Genomic DNA, 27,001 nt, shown 5'->3' with positions numbered 1-27,001 from the left:
TAGTCTCTAGTGACTCAATGCCAACTGGTCATGGTTCTTCAGTTGATGGGGTTGTGAAAAGGTTGTTTAATATTATTTTCGAGATTTATTATGCCTAATGTGCAATTCAATAATATTTGAAAATGATGAGAAAATCGAAAAAAAAAGTAAAGTGTTGGGGAACCAAACGACAGTGTGATGACAGAGAAAATACAATATTTCCAGATCTCTCTGAGCCAAAAACAAGCTGTTAGTCAAACGCAGTGGCTGCCCCTTATTAACTGATTAGAGAACTTCAATCCCATTTAAACCTGACATTTTGTGTTTTTTGTGACATTTTTTTAGGTTAAATCTGAGGTTTTGTCGATGTGTTTGGCAGTACAAGTGGAAATGAACTTGACAATTGTGATGTTAATCGTCACCCAACAACTATATGATTGGAAATAATAATCACACATGACTGTTCCAAACCGGTGAGGTTACAGCAGCTTGGCAGCGAGCAGCTATTGGACAATTAATAACAGTAGTGGTCTCCTCAGTACTTGCGTTATTACCTGGAGATGAGTTGCAATGCAAGAAAACACAACCTTAGTGAATGGATATCATTCTCTTCTATCGTTTTTGTTGTGAGGATGTAACTGTAGCTGGACAGAGTGATCAGACCTCAATGTTGACACTGATGACACATATTCATACCAAGCGTTAATGTTATCAAGTCAAATCATACAATTCAGACACAAAACACATTTGTGTGTAAGCATAAATATAAATATAAGAAAAATCAACAAATATAAAAAACTGTATAAAAATATAATAAACATTCAAAAAGAGAAAAATATATGTGCTATATGAACTGCAGATATTTACAATTTGGTGTTCATACAGTGTAAGCCTACTACTACAATATGCTGGTAATCCCAAAAAAGTTCCCATATTTAATTGATGCTACAACATCATGCTGATCAGGCTGGATGTTGTCATACTTACACGACATGGTGAAGACTGAGCACACAACTCTCACTTTTGGAGGCAAAATCTTTAACTTTCCTTTCTCATTGAACCTAAAAAATGTTGTTCAACATAAACTGAGAGTTTTTACACTTTGACAAACCTGTATGATCTTGGTGGTGTTTATACCGATAACCAAAGTTAAAAGTGAAAGTATGTGCATGTGAAAGACTGAAATAATGCATGTCAGAGTCACATTTTATCAGGTTTTTTGTATTTATAGCATTTCAAGTAATGCATGGAAATTAAAGACAGCTCTCCAGTGTCAGTTTTCTTGCCTTGTCTCTGTGAGAGTCTGACAGATGGACAGACAGAAAGAGGGAAATAAAACAAACCTAACACAAGTTTCTGTGACTTTGTGAATAGACAAGCAAACTTCTGCTAAAGAGCATCCTCTCCATCAAAGCTGGCTGTGTTCATTGGTCTCTAACAGGCCCCCTATATCATTCACAAGCCTGATAACCTCCAACAGGATGAAGTTATTAAAACAACACACTGTCAGTGTCTCAAACCAACATAGTTGAGCAACAGGCCTTAGAACAGCAGGAGGGAAGCAGGGAGGAGGGGAAAACTTCAAAAGCTTGGTATGTTTACTGAGAGTTCTGTTTCCCCTCCAGTGTTGACTACCACAGACGCACGCACTTTCACAGGGACAAGCGGGGGAGGGGGGGGGCTATGTCAACTTACCGTAGATGTGACAACTATCTGTGGCTTCTCCATTTCATTGTTTAATTTACTGTCAAATAACACATACTAGTGACAAGAGTGAAACTGCAATTATTCCTGTCAACGAAACTTCATGTTTCTGTTATTTCAGCTCTCTCTCACTCTCTCACTCACACACTCACACTCACACACACACACACACACACACACACACACACAAATTTTCCTCCATCAACATTCTCACTTTCCACCTCCTCTTTCACAACCTGAACAGAACATCTGTCCCTCGATGCTCAACTTTGATGGAACATTCAGCACGAGTGCAAATAAGCACTAATACACAGGGGATCAGGATGAGTTTAAATCAACATAGTAAACGTATTAGGTTACGTAAATCCAAAGACTGCTATACTCATTGGAGATGACCGAGCATAGATAACAATTTCAAAAGAGATGGCAGGCTGCATGTGTGGAGTATTTAAAACAAACTCTGAAAGATGCAGTTACATACAATGAATGCAACGTCCTATTTGGAAAGTGAAGGCAAAGTCGTTGTTTACCTGAGAAAAATTGTGGTGAACTACAATCGTCGAAGAAGTTTATCAGCAAAACTGCAAACCACCAATATTATAGGATCATAGAAGAAAAGTGATATGAGCGGAGTTTAAAACCTGTCTTTATTTCCTTTGACAAAAAAACAAAGAGATAAACAAAAAACAAGAAACAGATAATGGAAATGCTTAACATTTCTCTACATGTGTGCCTAAAACATGTTCCCTTTGGCTTTGGACAGCAGTGCACCAATAAATACACTGCCATAAGTCCAACTGGGTTGACCTAGCTATGCACTTTAATGCCTTGGCTGTGGGAGCTGGATAGCTTATACTTGAGGGCCCTTAAGTGATAGGGAAATTATTTCCCTAACAGCAAAAAACAGACATTTCAAATAGAATATTACAGAGAAAAAAAGTACCTGTTAAGTCACTAATTGTTAAGTTAACCACTGTTAAACACTGGAAATGCTTTCTTCACAATAGCGCTCCAAATGCTGACGCACCAAAAGCTACAGCTAACCCAAAGAAGATAGAAAAATAGTGAGAGGCAAAGACCTACATGAACATTCATGAACCAATTCGGTGAAGAGATCATCGAAAGTTGCCTCTGGACCAGACTTTGGGCTTTGGTGACCAAACGCCGGTACATAATGTTCTCCAAACTGGCAGTAGCCAGTCACTTCAGCTGTAGTGTAGATGAAATGGTTCAGTGTCTGTCTGCTTCTTCAAGGTCCGACAGACATTCATTGTTGTCATTGAATGGGTAGTAAGTGTAAATACAGAGGGTCTAAATGCCAGGTTATAGATTATTACAGTTGAATGAATTCTTAAGCAAGTAAAATAAAATGACAAATCATCCCCCAAAAAACCCAACCAACAATGGACCCAGCCAATCACTGATAGACAATTTATTTGTCCAAACAACCAACCCCACCTTGTAATCGGCATATGTGTTGCTGGCAAATGAGATATTTAAACAATGACATATGTGGTGACGTTATAATGTGGCTCTAAGGTGGCTCTAGCCCATGGAAAAGCAAACTGGTTCTTAAGAGACAGTTAGTTATAACTAATTTGCAAATGTTTAGCAGCAAAGTCAAATGGGGATACAATTGTTTTCAAGTTTTCAGACAAGAAAATATTTTCATAGACAGGTACCACTTGCATCATGTTTAATGTAAAGGTGAACATTTGTGCCCTATATATAAACAGGAGTTCCTTTCATGAAACTTTGATTTGTGTAAAATTGTAAAGGGGCCAATAAATAAGTTTTTAATCACACACACACACACACACACACACACACACACACACACACACACACACACACACACACACACACACACACACACACACACACACACACACACACACACACACACACACACACACACACACACACGACCAATAGACATTCAGTTCGGCATAAAAAGAGACGCAGCAACTCACATGGAAGGGGATTAGCTGATAAAATTCACATTTATATATGTAACACTGATTTTCATTGCGCTTTCAATGGTTCCAACACCAGTGTTTTTCATTTCTGAACAAATACTCTACACATAAAAATAAAAAAGCTTCACAAGTCTTTCTTCTCTGTCATCCGTTCATATTTCCGTATGATTTGAAAGTTATGTCCTTTTTGTTTTAAACCGAAGTTACCCAAATTTTGAGCAGCCAAGAGTTATATACATATAAGCATTGCAGTTTTTTCTGCTCATCAAAGATTGTGTCAACGGCCAGGAAAAATTATGTCAGTATTCACGGGCTTCTTTTAGTTCTATCTGAAACACTTGTTCAGGAGGGTTATCTTCACATTCCAGCCCATTATTAGGTGGTCTTACTGAGTGAAACCGACTCCAGTCCCCTTTGCACAGAATCCAGGGCAGAACATCCACCTTGTAATGTAGCTCCGGAGAAAACTCTGTACTGATTAAATTTGGAGCTCCTGCTCCTTTTCCTCGTGTTATCAATCTCATCTGATCATCATAACAGCAGTGCTGTGCTGCTAACGTTGGACTGTCATACGACAGCATTGAGCGGATGCAGAATCTGGCTGATGGTTTGTAGATGTCCAGGCGTTCCTTGGGTCCACTTGCGTCTCTCCAGCGGTAGGTTTTGAGAAGTTTAGTGTCATGGATGTTGACAGCATTGTAAACAGCCTCAGAGGGATAGGAGCAGGGGCAGCTGGGGAGTTCAGTGAGCACTTGATGCAGGTACTTCTGAAGAAAGTCATTCTTGCAGCTTAGCCACTTCTCACAGCTGTCTACATCTGGAGGGTGGGGAGTTTTTTTAAGAGAGGGTTCATCTGTTAGTCTTCTACAATGAAAAAACCTTTGGTTGCTGTAACAGAAACATATACAGTAAAACATGTGCCCAGTTTCACTTGTTTACGATTTTTTGTGATAAATTACCATATACATGCAGCGGGTAATGCAATGCTAAGTGCATCATATAACATTTTGGTTTGAAAGGTTATCTAATGACCATAATCAACCAGTGTGTTCAAAGAGAGGGGAGTGTGCAATTAGATGGGAAAAATATTTGAATCTGCTTGAATAAAGGCACTGAATGGCATGTAGGACACAATAAAAGGCTTGGTTCAGCATCTACTCTTGAAGACGTGTTTCAAGCTTAGTATCCTTCTTAAGTCAGCATCTTGCAGCTCCCTTCCCCTTTTCTGAGAAAAGTCATTTGAAACTCACACTCCTGTTCTAAAACCTGAGAGGGTGATTTTGAAAGAAAATGTGTGAAATTGAAAGTCCTTGAATATTTGCTTTCAACAGTAGATGCCTGGGTTGAGAGGGGAAATTGGAACATGTTCTCCTTCGCTGTTGCCGGCTTTGTTTAAAAGGACTATATTGTTCTCTGGCTGCTTCTTAGTGAAGGAAGAACAATAAAATGGAAAGTAACAGCAATTCAAACATGTTATAATCATCTGTGTTTCATGGTGCCAGGACAGGAGGAATTATAAATATTCATCCAGGCTTACACTCTGTTTTTGACTGAAGCTGAGCAATGTTTCATATACCACTCCAAAATACAACCTTTTTAATATCACGTGGACACATATATCAATACATATACTAAAAACTAAAACGCCATACATACTTGTGTCCAAGAAATCTGTATTGTTGGTGGTCTGGATGGGTGGCAGGGGAGTCGCTGAAAACACAGTGTCTACATGATACAGGAAAAGAAAGTAAGGTAGTATGTAGGGTAGCATCCACAAACAGTAAAGGACACACACTGACATTTCACTTACATAGGAATACTAAATATCAGAGGTGTAAAAAGTACTGAAATATTGTACTCAATTAAAAGTACCTTTACTTTGATGAAATTTTAATCAAGTACAAGTAAAGGTACCCATCTAAAAATCTACTCAAGTAAAAGTAAGTAGTTCATTTAAAATGCACTTTAAGTAAAAGTAACTTAGTTACTTCCAACAACTTGATGGGGGCCGCTCCTATACAGTGCAAAAAAGGACAAGGGGTCATAAATCCAATCCAAAAACAGTAATTTTTTATTAAAAGGAGAATCTTTACAAATATAAGTACAATGACATTAAACATGTCAAACATTAAACGTTTAACATATCAACACAACATTTAAGAACTTTTGGGAGGACATGTCAAGACATGAACCACATGACAGCTAAAATAAAAAGTTAAAATGCTGCTGTCCCACTTTATATTTAAACTTTTGGTTAAACTTTGGTCCACCTTTAGAGCACTAGTCTACAAACTTCTTGTTGAGTTTGAGCAGCAGCTGATTTTCAAGGTGAGTAGAGCTCATCCGGGCTCTTTGCAGTGAACAGCATCCAGCACAGGCGGCAGAGGCAGGTAGGCCAGTGTTGAGTTTCAGGCAGTGTTGTTCAAAAGAACACGTTCATTGAACACGTTCATGTTTATGAGGACGTTGATCTGAGCGAAACTTAATGACAAATATTGAATTTGAACGGTGAACACGTTCATATTATCTGAGGTCTAGCTAAAACGTTACAGAATGTTTTCGTCCTCCTGAGGAGAGACGCTGTCTAAATCGAATGCTTGCACCATGTCGTTGCGATCGTTGTTGTGTTTATTTGAAAAGAAATTCAGTCTTGGGGGTGTGGGGGGGGGGGGGGGGGGGCGCCAGGAGTGAAGCTTGCATAGAGTACCGCAGTGATTCTCAAACTGCACGGAGGCATAACTTGTGCGCTCGCGACCGGGAGGGGAAAATGCAAGGCGGAACTAATATTCTAGCTGAACTAATGTTTTGACGTCCGCATCTCTTTATTGGCGGAGCAGTAAACAAATCGCTCTTTCTCTGGAGCCAGGGGTCGGCAACCCGCGAGCCGCTCTGCAGATGCTCCCTGTGCAGTGTTGTGCATGTCGCGCATATTTTTCACGGACAGTGAACTTTACGATCAGTTTTCATATGTTGAACGTGCACGTGAGGGAACGTCATCCACTTTGCAGGATCTACCACTGCAGTGAGAATTGACTTGCGCCTTGAACTGTTGTTTTTTTTTACTCAGTAACGGATGTAATTTCCAATGTAGTGAAGTACAATACTTCCGTCAAAATCTACTTTACAAAGTACACAAAAAAAACAACTCAATTAAATAAATGTAATTCGTTACTTTACACCTCTGCTAAATATGTATATGTATATTGCAAAAAGTAAGCGGTATGGCTCTGTTCTGCGACCTCCCTGCCCTTTCAGGTGCATATGTGGAAAGCCTGCAGTAGGGAGAGCACACCTCCCTACCCTTCCATTAGCCTTCATGGAAAGTGAGGCCGAAGCGGTGCCATTCTCAAGCATGCAGCCGCCTGGCTGTTCACAGCGGACGTGGATTTCTCCTCGTCGGTCAGCCCGCGATTCTGTTTCTCCGCTTGTTGCTGTATGTTAGCGGTTCGATAAAGGGTTCGGGGGTAAATGATGATGGTCTTCATAACCCCCCCCCCCCCCCCCAACCCCTCTCTTTCTCTCTCTACTTGTGTGCTAGTAGTGGATGGGAGATTAGATGGGAAAATTTCATATAATTATTCAGTGTGTTTCCTGGCGCGTTCCGCAAGCGAAGAGTGAAAAAAATAGACTTGACGCTTAAACCATCCGTGCAGAGCGCGAGGCACCCTTGGCACTGCGCGGCAGCGAAATTGAGTAACAGGGGACAGAAAATGAGGCAGCGGCTTATCTTGGCGTTGCGCTGCGCTGGTGGAGGTTGGTTCTGAAGTGGCTTACAATGGAAGCAAGAAGATTCGGCTGGGTAAAGCAGCTTAATTAGCAAACGCAAAATGAGAGTTGCCAATTGAATGTATAGGAGGGGATCAGTTGAGCCATCAGGGCTTTCATAGAGATCTGCTGCTGTCAGCTGACGTGTGGGATTGTGGCTCACTTCACTTCAAGACCTTCCCGAACTAAGGCTTTGCTCAACTTAAACAACTGAGTACAAAAACAAAATGACTGGCTTGTTACAATTCAACCTCATGGAGGGAACCAAGTTGCCGTGCAATGAGGTGTTTTATGTGTTGTCAGATTGGATGCAGATGATCTGTTTATAAATCAGCATTCTACATACACACTGCTCATGTGTTTTTGCAGCTCATCACAAGGTCTGTTCTTGCAAGTTGCACCTATAGTGCTCTTTCAATATCTTATTTATTTATTTGTACCATGGGCCACTAAGAGTTTAGTCTTGAGTATTCTTTTGGACATGTTTTGGGCTAAGGTATTAGCACTGGCTTTACTTGTGTCCCTGCTGTTTCCATTTTAAAAAGTTAAAAAAATGCATTGCCCCTATACTGCACATATTTCAGTTACTCGATAACTTTCCCCACTTCTTGTCAGATCTGCAAATACAAGATGGCTGATTTTTTTGGTTTTAAATTGATGACTGATGTGGTTTAGTATTATCATTAATTAAACAAGTCTTGCCACATCACAGAATTTCTGCTTCTTACCAGAACAACTCTCCAGGTCACAAGTGCGCGACTCAGTCGCAGTGCATGCGTAGCCGCAGGAACGGGTGCGTTTCTGGGTGCCGTGTCCACAAGTAACGCTGCAGGAAGCCCAGTGGCTCCACTCCTCCTCATACTCTGAAAAACACATGGGGGAAAGATGGATGGAGGGCAGACAGCGCAGAGGGAAGAAAAGCACAACTATGGACTAATATATTAAGAATGGGCTTTGAAGTTAGCCTTGAGAATTCCTCGCCCAGCTGGTGTATGCGTGTTATGCAATTAAGGAGTGGCTGAAAAGTGCCAAGTAACGACAGCGTGGGACCTCTGAGAGGTGCTCCTCTGTATTTAAACAACATCTGCAGGAGCGAGGGGTGAAAGCTTCAAAAGAAAGGCAGGGGAGTTGGGGGGCAGTGAGAGTGATGATGGCTTTATGCTGGCATTACTGTTCACTCAGCTTTCGCTGAGAGATTTAAGTGGCAACATTTTATCAACAACTGGAGCTTCGTACGCACCTGAACGCATTGGCCCTTTGCGATTGAAATCAAGTTACACTTGAAAATATGCTGTACGGTTCTCGACCTCTCAGTCTGGTTGTTGTCACGCCCTCAATCCCGGAACCCCTCACCCAGACTCGGGTCTGTCCGGGTTCCCTTCCCCGTGGGCTGCGTGTGCGGCCATGAAGCCGAGCGAGCAGCGGAGGCTAGCTTCGGGCTGCTTCCTCCAGCTGTTAACATCCTCGCTGTGCTTCAGTGCAACTCGGATATTCCGACCTCCTGCCACATAGCGAACATGCAATAGTTTTCATGAAAAAATAAGGTCATCGACGAAATTCTTAATGATCAATTCATCGATCGTCGATTAATTATGCCCATCCCTAGCAGAAATGCAAGCCACTAAGTTCAGCTGAGACTCAGAGATCTGGAACCGTTTCCCTTCAACAAGCTTCCAGATAGAAGTCAATGATGCACTTCGACTAAATTGCATATGTTTGGGCCAAGTCATGGTCAAGTCATCCCCTTGCTAATTATCAGTGAAGAACTGCAGCCAGCTGGTGTTTGTGCATGAGGGTGAAAAGAATCAGTTAAGAGTGTAAGCACATTAAACTGTGAGTTTGTGTGTAATCAGACTGGTGGGGTATGCCCTAACACAGACAGTCTGCTGAAGGGGAACAGCCCAACAGTGACAACACTGCACATCCCCCAGCTCTAATAAAACCCTGCAATCAAGGGAACTCCACTGTACTGTACATTATATGTGCAACACATTTTCACCAGCTCTCAAAATCACAAGCACGTTTTCTGTCTTAATGGGATTTTTGCATGGTATGGTTCAATTAGTTCTACTTATCATAATTATCCCCAGGGCTGTGTGAGGGGTAAATGTGTGAGGGGTAAATGCACATAATGCCCATTTATGTTCATTTTTAAATACCTAGTTTATGTGGGTCCCTCTATGCTGTATGAACAGTTCCATGTGATGCAGCAGTTCCTCACTTTAACCTTTTTAACAGCCATAGATAGATAAGCTGTACGATGTAAATGGTAAATGGTTGGTATTTTTATAGTGCTTTTCTAGCCATGATGACCACTCAAAGCAGTTTACAGTACAGTTTTCCCTTCACCCATTCACACACCCATTCATACGATGAATCTTTTAGCAGCACTTATTTTTCTATGAAGGTTCATCATCTTGCCCAGGGACACTTCGGCAGGCAGATAGGGAAGACTGGGATCAAACAGCCGCTTCTTGTTGGATGAAGGCCGCTCTACCCCTCAGCCACAGATGCCCAGAGACACTCCTTTAGCACCAGCCATAGGCAAGTTTAGCCTCCTTTTATGGGCGCTTCAGCATTCACAAAATTACTCTCATTACCCTTAAAGTTATAATAATGTTGCCAGATGTTTTATTTTTTAATGGATATTTTGGGCTGCATTTCAGACGATTTGGGTTCATGTCAGTCCATCTTTGAGTTTTACATATATTGAATTAATAAATTGCTTTTGATTGGATGCTTTAATTTCACGTAATGAGTCGAAATCGTCCTCTTACATTCACTTTCTCTCCACTGCTCTGCTGTGTGTGTGTGTGTGTGTGTGTGTGAGTGGCCTCTGCTCTTAGTGAAGAGAGAGAGAAGCTGATATGATCTAAATCATACTAAGAAATAAAACAAGTGCACATACAATCCGATGGTTGGGGAAAGTTAGAAACTTTGCCAGTGATGTTATCAAAGATTGAGTGCAGGAGCATTTAAACGCACACCAACAGGGATGAAGATCCATTCCTCTTTCAAACATCCCTCAAAAAAAACAACAAAGGTTGCAAATGGTAAATGGTGTCTACTCTTTTATCAGTTATTAAGATTCACAACATGCCTGTGTGAAGTTTGATGAGCTCAATCAGGCTTAATTCGTAAGACATCGTCATTAGCTACATTGATCTATCTGAATCATATGCTTACAATTACATTTTATAATGTTGTCCCTCAAATTTGTATACAGTATAGAGTAACTGTACTTTGTTAAATACCATCATGTTTACAGTTGTTTTAGACTCCTAGTGTTATATGTGACATGTACAAAGTTCATACACCTTTTTAATAACGGTGTGAGAGTTACCCAGAAATAGTTCACCCACCCTTTTTTACCCCATTTATCACTATATTTGGTTATTATGCTTATCACTTATACAGGTTTATTTTCGGTGTAAAATGCAACAAAACAATCAATCTACCATCTGTACTCCCTCAAAAAGCCAGGTTAGCTTGCAATTTGGCAGATTGCTTTTATATAAGGGGGATTTGCCAGGTAGGAAGAGAGACTGCATCTCTGTTGCACAAAGTGAAAGTGTGTGAACAAAGCAAAGCTCCCTGGTCTGAACTAGACAAAAACACTTTGTATTGGGTGATAGATGGCAAGTCTCGTGGCTCCAACTCTGTGCTTATCTGGGATCATTGAATAAAGTTTGTAAAGGTCAACCTGATGACCAAATGGGATAATTAGGGTTATAGACATGACAGTTCCCCAAGAGCAAAGCCAAAAAAATCCATCAATCACTGAGGTGTACATTTTTCTGATAAGCTTTGTTTCCTTAGGTATGGGATGCTATTGATAAAACGTAATGACTGAGAGGGACTTAATTGGTTAATAGATAGATAGAAAGATAGATAGATAGTGTGGGCCATACTGCCTGTGTTAGCAGACTTCTCTGCGCTCCCTCTTGATCAGTCACAAAACCCCATAGAGATTGTGTCTGTTCACCGTCCGATTAAATTATTGAAATTAAACTATAACAGAGCGACCTCTGAAACAATACAGGAAACCCAGACTTTTAAATGTGGTCTTTTAAACATTAGATCACTGGCAAAAAAGGCTCTTTTAGTTAATGAAATAGTCTCTGATTACAACATAGATTTATTGTCCCTCACTGAGACGTGGCTGCATCCTGATGATTATGTCAGTCTAAATGAATCTACTCCCCCCAGTCATATCAATTCACAGGTTCCTAGAGAAATTGGGCAAGGAGGTGGAGTTGCTGCTATTTTTAACTCCAGTCTATCAATTACTCCTAAACCTAAACTCAGCTACAAGTCATTTGAATGTCTGGTTCTTAGTCTTCCACGCCAATCCAGGAACCACCAACAGCCAATCATATTTGCCGTAGTTTACCGTGCTCCCAGGGCTTATACTGAATTTTTAAAGGAATTCCCTGAGTTTTTATCAAACTTAGTCCTAAAGACCGATAAAATTATTATTGTTGGTGACTTTAATATTCATGTTGATAATAATAAAGATTGCCTTAGCGTAGCATTTATTTCAATACTAGACTCTATTGGTTTCAGTCAGTGTGTGCACAAACCTACTCATTGTGGTAACCACACACTTGACCTTGTATTATCGTACGGTGTCGCAATTGAAAATTTAACAGTACTTCCGCGCAATCCAGTTCTATCAGACCATAATTTAATAACCTTTGATTTTTCAATAACTGAATATATGCCACTAATAAAAAATTCATTTTCTAGATGTCTACCTGATAGTGCTGTAGCTAAATTTAAGGAAATAATCCCAATTACATTTAAACCCGTATTAGCAGTAGATATAAACAACAAATTCTTTAATACCCTGAGCTCCATTGAGATCGACCACCTCGTCGATAGCTCTGCAGACTCATTACGAGTAACATTAGACTCAATAGCGCCTCTAAAAAAGAAAAATGTCAAACATAGTAAATTAGCTCCGTGGTATAATTCCCAGACAAATGAGTTAAAACAATTATCAAGAAAACTAGAAAGGAAGTGGCGCTCCAGCAACAATGTTGAAAATCGAATAGACTGGAAGAATTGTGTTAAAGAATATAAAAAGGCTATCCACAAAGCAAGAGCCGCCTACTATTCAAAACTAATAGAAGAGAATAAAAACAACCCCAGGTTTCTCTTCAGCACTGTAGCCAGGCTGACAGAGAGTCACACCTCCACCGAACCCAGTATTCCTCGATCCCTAAATAGCAATATCTTTATGACCTTTTTTAATGATAAAATTCAAACTATTAGAAATAAAATCAACCATCTCCTGCCCTCAATTGGCACTAATACCCTCCCAACAACAGAGATCTCAGAAACGGCTGAGAATCCTACCCATTACTTAGACAGCTTCTCTCTGATCACCCGTGATCAGTTTACCAAATTAATCTCAGGTTCTAAACCAACAACCTGTATCTTAGATCCCATTCCTACCAAACTACTTAAAGAAATTCTGCCCCTAATTGATAGTTCGTTACTTAACATTATCAATCTGTCATTATCATCAGGTTATGTACCACAGTCTTTTAAAATAGCTGTCATCAAACCCCTACTCAAAAAACCCACCCTAGACCCAGAGGTTTTAGCCAATTACAGGCCAATATCTAATCTCCCCTTCATTTCTAAAATCTTAGAAAAAGTGGTAGCCAATCAGCTGTGTGAGTTTCTCCAGGAAAATAATATATATGAAGACTTTCAATCGGGGGTTTAGAGCCAATCACAGTACAGAGACAGCCTTGGCAAAAGTCACTAATGACCTTTTAATAGCCTCAGATCAGGGACTTGTGTCTGTCCTAATTCTGTTAGATCTCAGTGCAGCATTCGACACAATTGACCATCAAATTTGATTAAAAAGACTGAAACAGTTAATTAACATTAATGGAACCGCCCTTAACTGGTTTAAATCGTATTTTTCTGATCGCTCCCAATTTGTGCAAATTAATGATGAGTCATCTGTGCGCACCAAAGTTAATCATGGTGTTCCACAGGGCTCTGTGCTCGGCCCAATTTTATTCTCATTATAAATGCTTCCACTAGGAAACATTATCAGGACACACTCGGTAAATTTCCACTGCTATGCGGATGACACCCAGTTATATTTGTCAATAAAACCTGAACAAAGTAATCAATTAACTAAACTTCGAACATGTCTCAAGGACATAAAAACCTGGATGACCCGCAATTTTCTCTTATTAAACTCAGAAAAAACAGAGGTTATAATACTTGGCCCCAAACACCTTAGAGATGCATTATCTAATGATATAGCTGCGCTAGACAACATTGCCCTTGCTTCCAATGAAACAGTCAGGAACTTGGGAGTGATCTTCGATCCTGATTTATCCTTTAATAGTCACTTAAAACAAATTTCTAGGACCGCTTTTTTCCACTTGCGTAATATTTCAAAATTAGACTTTGTTACATCGAGACTGGACTATTGTAATTCATTATTATCAGGCTCCAGCGGGAAGTCGTTAAAGACTCTACAGCTTGTCCAAAATGCCGCAGCACGTGTCCTGACGAGAACAAAGAGAAGAGAGCACATTTCTCCAATATTAGCATCGCTACACTGGCTTCCAGTAAAATCTAGAATAGAATTTAAAATTCTCCTCCTCACCTTCAAGGCCCTTAATAATATAGCGCCTTTATACCTTAAAGAGCTGTTAATACCTTATAAACCCACTAGAGCACTCCGCTCCCAGAATTCAAGCCTACTTGTCGTCCCTAAATTCTCTAAAAGTAGAGTAGGAGCCAGAGCTTTTAGCCATCAAGCCCCTCGGCTGTGGAATAATCTACCACTTTCAGTTCGGGAGGCAGTCACCCTCTGTTCGTTTAAAAATAGGCTCAAAACCTTCCTTTTTGATAAAGCTTATAGTTAGAGCTAATTAGTGCGCCAGAACGTTACTTGTTCTATGTTATGACACATGACACACGGAGCTTCTCTTTCCAGCTTCTCCTTCCTCTTCTCCATCCCTATCCCCCTTCCCCGGAATCCCTTTGCTTTATCACCCGCAGATCCAGGGCCTCTGTGGCCGCACCATGGATTGCGGTTTGTGGATCGCGCACCGGGGGTCGCAGGGTTGGATCCAGTGTGGCGGATTCTGAGTCATGTGGGCTGATCGTGGTGCTGGTGGCGGACCCTGTGTCGCGTTGGCATTGGGCACGAGCGGTGGACCAGGACCGCGGTGGTGGCTTGTGATGGGTCCTCCTGGTGGGCGGCGGTGGACGGTGACTGAGGACTGGAGTGGCGTCTGGTCTGGATGGTGGATCGTGGTCTAGATGGTTGCTGAGCATGGACTGTGCTTGCAGCAGGACTGCTTGGCATGTCATGTTGGGGTTGTCCTTCGGGATGTCTACCCTCATCAATGCTGCTAGAGACTTTGATTATTGATGATGTTCTCCTGCACGTGGCATCTATTGCACTTCTGTCCGTCCTGGGAAAGGGATCCCTCACATGTGGCTCTCTCTGAGGTTTCTACAAATTTCTACCCTGTTAAAAGGGTTTTTTGTAGTTTTTCCTTACTCTTGCTGAGGGTAAAGGACAGAGGATGTCACACCCTGTTAAAGCCCTATGAGATGAATTGTAATTTGTGAATATGGGCTATACAAATAAATTTGATTGATTGATTGATTGATTAGCAGTCCGTGATTACTGCGCCGTGGCTGTGTGGCGTCTCGCTGGTGTCTGTTGTTCCCAAAGGCTCTGTTTCGGCAACATGCCTGCAGAGGAGTTGCAATGTAAGGTTTCTGGCATGGTTATTGTAATTCCTCAAATAAAAGCATAGCTATATATGCAAATAAATGCATCTTCCTATGCTGCAATAACAATAAAAGCCTTGTTAAAATATATCAACAGAAACACTAGAGGGGTGTTACTTTGAAAGGGGTACAGGAAGTTTTCAAATATTGATGTTGTGACAGATTCAAGATATAGACATTGAAACAGTCTATACGACTGTGAACTGCTCGTGGTACGTGGACAAAATAGGCAAGACCTCAATTCTATAGAAAAGCTGCGCAGTCACGCGGCCAGTGTGGCCCGGCAATAGGGTGCATACAACATATGCATATTTTCCCTGAACAGCAGACCTTACTGATTATCACTCCCAAACATTCCCGAAAAATAAACAAAAATGTGTCTACTGTCAGTAGAGTGTATCTTTAATAAGGCTCTTCAGATTACCAATCTTTTCATTTTTCAAACAACTGAACAAAACTGTCCAGTCAACTGGTTCGTAGTAAGGTATCCTGTGTGAGTGTGCATGTTTGTGTGCGGGCGTGTGGTGCCATATTTAAGTAGTGGGCCATGAGTGAGTAGACCCTATCATAAAAACCATGTCATGTCAGACAGACAGACAGAGTGTGTGTGTCTATATGCCTATATGTACAAAAACAGTGTGCCATACTCTCAGCCAATATGAAGCTGAAACAGACTGTCAGTGCAATACTGAGTTTTTTTCTGGGGCTTTCACCCACATCTTGTGGCCTTCCTTATCAGAGAGAGTTTGTGATGATGATGATGATGATGATCTTGTTGATTAAACCCCAGATGTCCAGCTATGAGACTGGCTCATACTCAGACGTTTACAAACCTTCCACCTCCTACAATTTCCAAACTGAGCCGAGTAATTCAGAAAAGTTGAGTTTAACAGGTATACGTTTAGTGTAATACATATTTTCACTATACCGTCCAGCCTAATGTTAAGTAAATATGTAATATGGCATGAAAAACTACATTCTTACCATAGTTATCCTTGGCATGCCAGTCTTTGTTCCAGTGACCACCTCCATCCCCCCCAACTCCACTGAGGATGAGCTCATCTGGGTCATAGTTGTAGTCCTCAGACTGCCCCTCTGAACTGGCTCTTCCCAGCCCATACTCCGACTGCTCCGGGTACTCCCAGAAGAGTGGCCAGAATAGCTTCTTGTGGCTGTTGGCCCACTCTGAGGAGGACACTGACCAGTCATTACGCTGACCCTCCTTGGCCAGGTCCATCTCGACCTCCATCCCAGTCTGGCTGTCGTCCACCACCTCGATGGTCACCTGGGAGAGACACAAAATACTTTGAGCCGTTAATGCAGTGTTTGACACCTTATACACCTGGTATTATTAACATCTGTTTTTTTGTGATTGGATTACAAGAGGACAGCTCTGATGAAGGACCTCTTACTCAGTTGACGTCCTCTGACCTGCTGCAGTTCCACTATGAACTAAACCTATTGTTACTCTAATCTGTGTCCATAAGCTGATTGATACTTTTCTTAAATTGGTGAAATCTTTCATCACTGCAGCTGCTAGAGATTCATTCAGCGCCTCCTGACTCCTCTCTCTCTCATGCCGACACACAGACACACACGACCACTGACATCGGATACAACAATAAACTAAGACTTGGTCAAAACAACACAATTTGGTTTAAACAAACACAAATTACATATGTGTTAAGTGAGACACATTCAGGACACATTTTGATACCAGGTCTGAACACCCTTACTTAGCACTGGCCGCTTGTGAGCCAATTTCTCAGGATGGATGTCAATACCAGGTCTGAACAGGGTCTATGCTTGTAGAATGCAGTGACTATGCACAAACTCTTTGTACGACATCATCTCAACTTATATACACTCAACAACTCACTTCAGAGGCATAACATTAAATTGCTACAGTAACCATCCAGCTCCGCAAACATTGGATCATCAAGCTAAATTGCTGCTCTAAGTTTCTTAAGTAGTTAATTGCTGTTAATGACCCTATACAGCAATTCATATAAAACTGTCAAACCTCAACAGTAACAATATCGCCTATGTGCAGTTATAGTAGACTTCATCAGATCATCAGAACCAGTCGAAATAGTGTGATACTCAATGCTAGAGAAGATGAAGCAGCCACTCATCTGTTGTCGCATTGTCTCTCTGGTCAGACCCTCTGAACTCCAACTGAGTTTTCTCTAGTCTCTAGAGCTTAACATTTAACGATAGTCAAGATTGGGTTTAAAAGCTGCACCAAGGATTTTTAGCAAAATCAGTGTGTTGACTTTAAAATGACTACATTTCAAATATCCCAGTAAACTAAAATTGTGTTCTGTAAGACAAAGAATGTGAAATAACAAACGTGTTGGCACAGAGGCTGTCTGATATGATGAGGTGCATGATGAAACCTGTTTATTTAAAGATCAGATTAAAGTCCCATTTAATGAAAGAGGGGTATTGTGCAGTGGAGGAAGGGACTGAGAGGGTGGATGAAAAATGTAACGAGATGGAAAGATGATGTGAACATTATATGTACATGTATAATACATATGTCTCTTTTAACAGCAGAAGTGGTAAAGTGCCAGGAAAATGGTTTGAAGGTGTCATGCTTTGGGAGTAACATGCAGTACACCATTCAGAGTGCCATCTCCATTCTCTTGAAAAGGCAGGTAAGGATGCACTGTGTTGTACTGCTCCGAGCAGATCATGTGTGAGTGTATTCACACATTATTTGATAATTTGAAATACTGCATCACAAACTTCAGACCAGGTTTTGGTGCTCATAATTGGAATCACTTTCTACTGCCTCATAATAACAAAGTTCCCCCAATACGTCCTCTGATAATTGTTTGGGGCGGCTGTAGCAGAGGGGGATATGCCGAATTTCATTAGCTATTACAGTTTTTTTCGATTGCATAAACACTCAAATCAAAAGTATTACACAATTATCAAAACCATACACTCAAGGAGCAAAACATGGGCCCAGATCTGGACCACTATAAGCACAATGTCAGCGTCACACTTTTTGCAAAACAATACACACAGTGATCTGTAAAACACTAAACACACTTGTATACATTAGACACAGAAGTATATCATGATGTCACTTCCTTGCAATTCCTAAGCACCTCTATGAGCCAATTGGTTAAACACAGCCATCAGGTGCGTAAACACATTTGCTTAATTGTAGACACACCAATCAGGTTTAAGCACCATACAAATGCAGCAGCCGAGTTCACCCGTCTTCAACCAAAATGGAGCTTGTGCTCAAAAAAGAAGAGTGAGGGTGAGAGGGGGAATCCACGGAGGAGGAGGAGGAGGAGGCTGCGGCTGCGGCATGACTATGTGGAGGTATGTATTGTTCAATTTAGCACTGTGATGTTGCATACTAAACACGTAACCTTTATAATGTAAATGTACTGTAAACCAGACCTATGCCAAGCTACACAATCTTGTCTTTCACTGTATTTCTGAGACTTTTACAGATGGATGCTGAGGAAATCCCGCATGAATTCATATACATACACTACCATTCGAATGTTTGGGGTCACCCAGAAAATTTTGTGATTTCCATGAAAATTCACACTTTTATTTATCAAAAGAGTTGCAAAATGAATAGAAAATATAGTCAAGGTTAGAAATAATGATTTTTATTTGAAATATAAATTTTTTTCCTCAAACTTTGCTTTCGTCAAAGAATGCTCCATTTGCAGTAATCACAGCCTTGCAGATCTTTGGCATTCTAGCTGTTCATTTGTTGAGGTAAACTGTAAAAATTTCACCCCACGCTTCCTGAAGAACCTCCCACCAGTTGGATTGGCTTGATGGGCACTTATTGTGTACCATACGGTCAAGCTGCTCCCACAACAGCCTAATGGGGTTAAGATCTGTTGACTGCGCTAACCACTCCATTACAGACAGCTTACCAGCTGCCTGCTTCTTCCCTAAATAGTTCTTGCATCATTTGGAGGTGTGCGCTGGGTCATTGTCCTGTTGTAGGAGGAAATTGTCTCCAATCAAGCACTGTCCACACGGTATGGCATTGCGTTGCAAAATGGAGTGATAGCCTTCCTTATTTAAAATCTCTTTTACCTTGTACAAAAGTCCCACTTTACCAGCACCAAAGCAGCCAAAGACCATCGCATGACCTCCACCATGCTTGACAGATGCGTCAGGCACTTTTTCAGCATCTTTTCACCTGTACTGCGTCTCACAAATGTGTGATCCAAACACCTCAAACTTTGAACACTTTTTTCCAATCTTCCTCTGTCTATGTCTGTGTTCCATGACCATATCAATCTTTTATTTTTATTGGCCAGTCTCAGATATGGCTTTTTCTTTTTCCACTCTGCCTAGAAGGCCAGCATCCCGGAGGCACCTATTCACTGTACACGTTGACACTGGCGTTTTGCGGGTACCATTTAAAGAAGCTGTGAGGTGTCAATTTCTCAAACTAGAGACTCTAATATACTTGTCTTCTTGCTGAGTTGTGCACCGGGGCCTCCCACTTCTCTTTCTACTCTGGTTAGAGCCTATTTATGCTGTTCTCTGAAGGGAGTAGTACACACCGTTGTACAAAATGTTCAGTTTCTTTGCAACTTCTCGCATTGAGTAGCCTTCATTTCTAAGAACAAGAATAGACTGGCGAGTTTCACATGAAAGTTATCTTTTTCTGGCCATTTTGAGAGTATAATCGAACCCACAAATGTGATGCTCCAGATACTCAACTAGCTCAAAGGAAGGCCAGTTTTATAGCTTCTCTCACCAGCTGAACAGTTTTCATCTGTGCTAACATAACTGCACAAGGGTTTTTCAAGGGTTTTCTAATCATCAATTAGTCTTCTAAGGCGGTTAGCGAACACAATGTACCATTAGAACACTGGAGTGATAGTTGCTGGAAATGGGCCTCTACACACCTATGTAGATATTTCATTAAAAACCAGACGTTTCCTCCTAGAATAGTCATTTACCACATCAACAATGTAAAGAATGTATTTCTGATTAATTTAATAATTAATTTAAAACAGTGCTTTTCTTTGAAAAATAAGGACATTTCTAAGTGAACCCAAACTTTTGAACGGTAGTGTAGATGAGGCAGGGTTCAACCTGAAAAAGCAAGAAGGAGGGGCAGAAATATCATTGGCTTCGGGGCTATAATCAATGTACCAGGGCAACGTGGGGGTAACATCACCCTTTCGCTGCCACTACACAGAATGGGGTCCTCCTCTGTCACGCCAATATGGGCCCTTACAACACACTTCACATTCTCACATTTTTGGACCGTTTGCACAACATCGTCACAGCAGTTAACCACATGCACCAGATGCAATACATTGTCATCTGGGACAATGTGTCATTCCACCAATCTGCTCTGGTCCAGAACTGGTTTCAACACCATCCACAGTATACAGTACTATACCTTCCACCATACTCTCCGTTTCTAAACCCAATCAAAGAGTTTTTCTCTGCATGGCGCGGGAGGGTTTACGATCTCCAGCTACAGGTTCAGGTACCCCTCATTAAAACCTGTACTGGACACAGAATTTTCTTCTAGTCTGATATTTGCTGAGCTTACAGTGTAATGCACACTCCTGTAGTAGCATGAAAACTGGGATATGTTTTTTTGTGATTCTCCAGGTTGACAAGTTGACTGATTTGGGTATATGGAGAGAAATAAATTATATTTTCATCAGTCTGCAGCAATGCTCTTGTGTAGAGTTTGGTGATTTCATTGTCTATTTGCACTTTCTCTGTGAACTTCACTTACAGTACTTTAATCACTGAGAACTGGAATTGCTAAAAGTGTTTTAGGTTGGCAACAGCAGTGTGTAACTGGCTCAAACTGAATTAAGTCATATGAAGCATGTGTGTTTCATATGGTAACAAAATATGGTTTTGCTAAATTTGTGTATAGTTTTTACAAGAGTGTTTCATTTTGCAAAGGATCTGAGGTGTTCTGCTGATTGGGTGTGTGTTTTTGCTGATTGTGTGTAGTGTTTTGAAACACCGGGCACTGTTTTGAAAATCCTGCTTAAGCAATTGAGAAAAACTGTAATGTGGGAGATGATCATGATAATGACTCTCCCACAACTTTGTCACTATGAAACTTGCAAAGACAGTTGCGTCATATTTGGTGCTGATTTCTATTGCTTGGCACCAGGGGTAAGAGGGGACAAATATCAACTCAAGTATCTTGTATATGTACTGTAATATGAGTTAAACTGTTCTACTCTCAACTGAATCCAGGAGGGTAAGAGGGTACACTCAGTCAGAAACAATAAGTAATACATCATACCTGAATAAGTGACCTGGGGAGAGCGTGGCCTAGGGGATAGAGCGGGTGCTCTGCAACAAGAAAGTTGCTGGTTCGAATCCCACTCTTTCCCATCTGCATGCCTAAGTGTCCTTGGCAAGATACTGAACCCCTACATGGCCCCTCATAAATGTTGAGTGTACTTAAAATGTAAGTCGCTTTGGACAAAAGCGTCAGCTAAATGACATGTAATGTAATGACCTCATGGAATTCCTCATTAAGTCTAACAAATTATGTAACGCATTCGTATGGCCTCACAGTCAAAAGTGAAAAAGATACTTTTTGACCTTTTATATTTGTCATGTGTTTTATATTTCCACTTTCCCCACATTTCCTTTCTTTTTTAAATCTTATGTAGATGCCTGAGTCTCATGGATGGCTTGGAGTACCCAACTGTTAAGGGTTTATGGTAACTTAAGAAGCTGTCCTGATTCAAACCAGCTGTACAGAGTGATGGGATGTGTGGAGGGAGAGAAAGACCGATGGAGTGGAGAGAGAAACTGAAGAGGGCTCAGTCACCCACACCTCCTGTGATCAGTTTCTCTACACTTTAAAGATTATATGAACACTTCCAGCTATGAGAACAGTGACCTGACCTCTTTCCAATGATACAATAACTTCAAGAAATTCTGACCTCCCCCACATTGCCTACCTGGATATTAGGGTTCTGTGAACTTATGTCTGCATTGGACAGCTCTGGGAAGTTCCTTAGGTCCAGGATGAATGGATCAGTGTCCTCCTCAGGTTCAGGAGGGGGAAGGACACCCTGATTAAGGTGCTGGGACCAACGCTGTCTGGACCTGTGTGAAGAGGGACTGGAGGGCAGAGTCTGGAGCAGGTTCTCTTGTTGCAGATCTTGAAGAGTCTGATGATCATCGCCATGGCTTTGCTTTGCTATCACCTGGGAGCAGATATTTTTTTAATATCCTCAGGTTAGAGTCAACATCACTGTAGTTGCACAAATAATGTATGTGTGGGTTGAAACATTGTCAAAAAGCCCCTGGTCAGAAACTATATAGTTAAATACAGTCAGTTCACAGTATTGTTGCCCAAACTATTATACACTCAAGACAGATTTAATGTGAAACCCAAGGAATGAACATCAAGCTTGATATCAGCATGTTCACCCACACATTTAAGTTGCAATTTTGTTTGTGCGAGCAAGGCTTTGTTGGTGGATGTTTGGGATGTTTCTTACACTACATTGGATGTTTCTCTTCTTCCTGACTTCTGTCATTTTTTATATGAAAACATATAGCTGTCATTCAGATATCCTGCAAAGTAATTTTAGACTTTTGGAAAGTGGTTTGGGAATAGTTTCGCCTCACACATCTGGATGGATTCTGAATGTCAAGTTCATTTCTGAAAACGCTCTGAGGTTGATGAATCTGTTACCAGGCCCTTTATCTCTTCTCTTTTAGCCAGGCAAGCACAATGGTTCCAGACATGAGAATGAACAGCAATTTATATTACATTTCTGTATTAATATAGCGCCTTCCTGGTCTTGATGACCACTCAAGGCGCTTTACAGTTCAGTTTTACATTCACCCATTCACACACACATCTTCATACTGTGTATCTATGTGCAGCACTCTTCTGCATGAGAAGAATATCTTCTGGAACAGACATCTATGGTTCTAGAGTTAATCCTGATGATTTTGGTGGTCAACTCATTTTTCTTCATCCTAAGCTGCACTTTGTGTTTACTCCTAAGTACCAGAGGGTAGCACGTTTACATACTAAACTTACATGATGGCAATGGTATTACCATTACCATCAACAATACAATACAATGTTGACTTTTAATGAGAAATAATCAGCGGATTGTGGTTTAATACTCCATATACATAATATTGTATATTCATATTCATAATAATGTCATATTCATATGAATATACTTGAACAGTATATTTAATAAGGTCATCAGGAGATGAAATATCCCTCCGACATCGACATGGGTGTTGAATATTGAGTGATCCAGTAATTCAGTGCCAGTCAAGTGAATCCCTTCATATACATGCCGTGTATACAGGATTCTGTGTGCTCTATTTTATTTGCTGTTAAAAAAATCCGAGTTGACAGTCTTCTCTTAATTTGAGTCAAACTCGTTGGCATGGAAACAGGAAAACTATAAATTTTCATGAAAATACCGAAAGCCGTGACTTCATCCACATACCAGGCCAAACACCAATCCCATTTCTGTCAGATAACTCACGTTCAAATGTTTATTGCAGCAGTAGAACAGGTTCAGTGTTTGGCGTCTAGGCTCCAACTTGATCACTCCCCATATGATTGCACAGGGATGATAGGAGTGATGAGCAAATATTTGTAACCCCCTGTTGGAGCTTACGGGCTGATGCTTGGGGGATGGAGGGACTGAAGCAACTTGTAGCAATGTTGCAGCAGTAGTGCGAGCAAAGGGGATGATGGGACATTTCTTTCTGCTTAAATAGATCATCAGATAAGGTGGGTGTGTATTATAGATGTTTATGGAGAGTGAGATATGTCACAGGATGTATGTCACATGATTGGAGCAGCACAGCATGAGTTGGTTGCCTGAACTTGCTCGCAGACGTCGCTCTATTTTTCAAGATTTGACAGCTTTGTTTCAACTTCCTTACCTTAAAATACAACTTAGCTTACTGTTAGCATGGCCTTATTTTAGCTTTTTTAAACAAGGAAGATGTGTTTATGTATTCCAAAAGATTCATATCAGACATCACAAGGAAGTAGTTTTTCTGGATGTTATAGGTGCTGCCTAATACATGTCCCAATATCCTATTTTGTGTTGCTTTTGCTGCCAGACAGTTTTAGGACAAAATCTGCACAGATTGGAGAAAGCAGCAAATAAATGGAACTATTTACACTGCTGTGGTCTCATTCACCCTTTTTAAAATGTATAAATAATACTGACACAAACATTCAACATATACTTTTAGCGATATCTTTTAGTGGTTGTTGTTAACCTCTTTTATAGACCCAGTCAACTAAATCTGCTTAATTTTTCCATTACTGGCATTTTTGGGATGGAATAAATTAAATTTATTTTTAAATGTAATCGACTTCTCATTGGTCCCAGATAAAACTAAAAGGAGAAAAAATACAGATAATATTCCTGTTTTTAAATTAATTTAAAAACAAAATCAATGGATAGGATCAAACATAATTTGAGTGTGAGTCCTGCTTACTTTTAGCACGTTCTCTATGAGCACAGCCACCAGGGGCAATTTGGGTCTCAGCATCTTACCCTGGCATGTGGACTGGGGAAGAATGTGTTCGAATCACCAACCCTCTGGTTAGAGGAGGACCCCGCTCCAACCCCTGAGCTACAGCTGCCCCAGTACACAATCAAACTTAAAGACAGACACACAGGGATGAAATTTCTGAGAGATAGATTTAGTTTGTGCTTTTCCTCGCTGCCCTATTTCTCTTTTAGTGGTCACACCATTAGACCTATGGGTATTGGTGATATATTGCCTCAACAAGCCATTAATAATACTAAGTGTTTGCTATTCTACCATGAGATAATGCATTTTGTGACTTGATGACTAACAAATTAATTTAGTGAAAATGGATAGAATTTAAATGAATTGGATGCAGCACAATGTATGATAGGCCTACTGTTTGGAGAGTGATTACTGCCTTAGGGGCCATTTTAATTAGTCAGAGTTTAAAAATGTAACCAACATCCATCCGTTTGTAAAAAGTTGCATATTGTGAAAAAACAGAAGTTACATCACACCATCTACAATGCTTATTTAAGGTTTATGAAACTCAACATTAAATGCAACTCTGATAGCCTTTATTGATCATCAAGAACTTTTAACCTGAAATCAAAGTTTGGATCATAACGTGGCAATATGATTTCTCTATGACATAAACATTTTATCACAACCTTCAAGAGGTTATAGTTTCCCCACGCTTATCTATACCCCCGGGATATGGTGTGGACAACAGGGAGGATAGTACCTTAGCAGGAGACGCTGAAGTGTGTCTGTCTCTGATTGAAGTCCTCTGTATTTTGGTGGGAAATCCGCTGACCGACACCACAGTGACCAGCAGCAGCCACAGAGGCGACACTTCCAGCCACTGCATCTTCCGTGGAACTCTGAGCTGATCTTTTCCAAAAAGACAGGATTTGGACACCTTCAGACTCAGTCCTCAGCAACAAGAGCAGTGTTCAAACCATGTCAGTGAGCCGAGAGGAAAATAAAACACTAAAACAGTGCGCGTGTGCCAACTCTCCGTGCGCTCTGTGCCGAGTGGCTTGCTCCCTAAATAATCCTCGACATCCGATCTCTAATATTGGTACGTTCATTGATACTATGAAAGGGACGTTTAGTGAAACGATTGTCAGTCGTCTAATGCAACCTCCAACCCACTGAGCGAAAAGAAAAGTACGTCCACCTATGATGAAGTGACACACAGCCAGTTCCACTGCAGCTTAAAGGAGAAACCCTCCCCTAACCCATGGATGACGCAACAGAGGGAGGGAAAAAAAGTCACTTATAAACAAAATAACTGTAGTAAAACACAAAGGTTAATCGGTTAATGAGCAGGCAGTCTAATAAAAACAAGCAAAATAAATTTAATATTTTCAAAGACCTTGACCTTGAATTATTAACCTCCTGTGGTAGTAATAATGCATTTTCCTCAATGACAAAATTTAAATGAACAATTTCAAAAATATATTTGAATCAATAAAAATGTTTTAATCAGGGAGGTAGTACAATTAACAGAAAAATCAAGTTCATCCAAAATGGGTAGTTTAATAAAGGAAATTTAGATCGACCAAAAAGAAATGGGGTGGTCAGAAAAAAACATTATTAAATTAATTAAAAGCAAACAAACAAGACGCTGTCAGTTCATTGTTCTATAGAGACTTGCATAATTTATTACCTATCAAGTTGGACTTCTGATAGTCTTTGCTTCAGCCTAAAACCCCAAACACTGGATCGAAACTTTGGAGACAACTCTGGTCGGACTCTACTTCGTGGACATTCAGTTTATAACCATATTCAGTCTTTATTGCTAGTTTTACATTGAACCTTAAAACCACCTTTTGCCTCTGCTCCCCTTCTCAGTCCAAACGCCAACCTTAACATGTACTTTGATAAAATGTTTTGTATGAGTACTATTTTGAGCAAGGACCTTACACCAAACTCATTCCAGACACAGTTCTAGAAGACCTGTGGTGAGGTGGAGGAGACACAGAGGAGGAATGGAGCAAGGAATGGGGTCAAAGGGTGAAAGAGCTTCCACATGTTGGGACTGTTTCTTTTTCAAATTAGAGTTCCTCCTCACTTCCTCTTTTGACTGAGACCATGTGTGTGTCTGCATGTGTGTGTATGTTTATCAAGCAAAAGTGTTCAAACTTCATTTAATGAGCTCCTCTTTGAGATCAGTTAGATTATCATCAGGTTATTTCATGGCGTGATGCAACAAATGTATGCTTTTTTTTCAGAAAATATGATGCCACATCTCACTG

General features: G+C 40.6%; 1 protein-coding gene across 1 annotated transcript; it reads right to left on the bottom strand.

The window, feature by feature from the left end:
• Positions 1–3,362: 3,362 nt before the first annotated feature.
• Positions 3,363–25,904, bottom strand: ism2a (isthmin 2a). Its single transcript, XM_062398087.1, has 6 exons — positions 25,483–25,904; positions 22,166–22,414; positions 16,194–16,494; positions 8,156–8,290; positions 5,319–5,387; positions 3,363–4,479 (listed from the first exon to the last, which is right to left on the bottom strand). The coding sequence occupies exons 1-6, from the start codon at positions 25,606–25,608 to the stop codon at positions 3,962–3,964; spliced, it is 1,398 nt and encodes a 465-aa protein (XP_062254071.1). The 5' UTR covers positions 25,609–25,904; the 3' UTR covers positions 3,363–3,961.
• Positions 25,905–27,001: the final 1,097 nt, after the last annotated feature.

The sequence above is a fragment of the Platichthys flesus genome, chromosome 10, assembly GCF_949316205.1.
Source record: "Platichthys flesus chromosome 10, fPlaFle2.1, whole genome shotgun sequence".
Lineage (NCBI taxonomy): Eukaryota > Metazoa > Chordata > Actinopteri > Pleuronectiformes > Pleuronectidae > Platichthys > Platichthys flesus.
The sequence above is the reverse complement of the archived record's forward strand: the minus strand, read 5'-3'. Positions and strand labels throughout refer to the sequence as shown.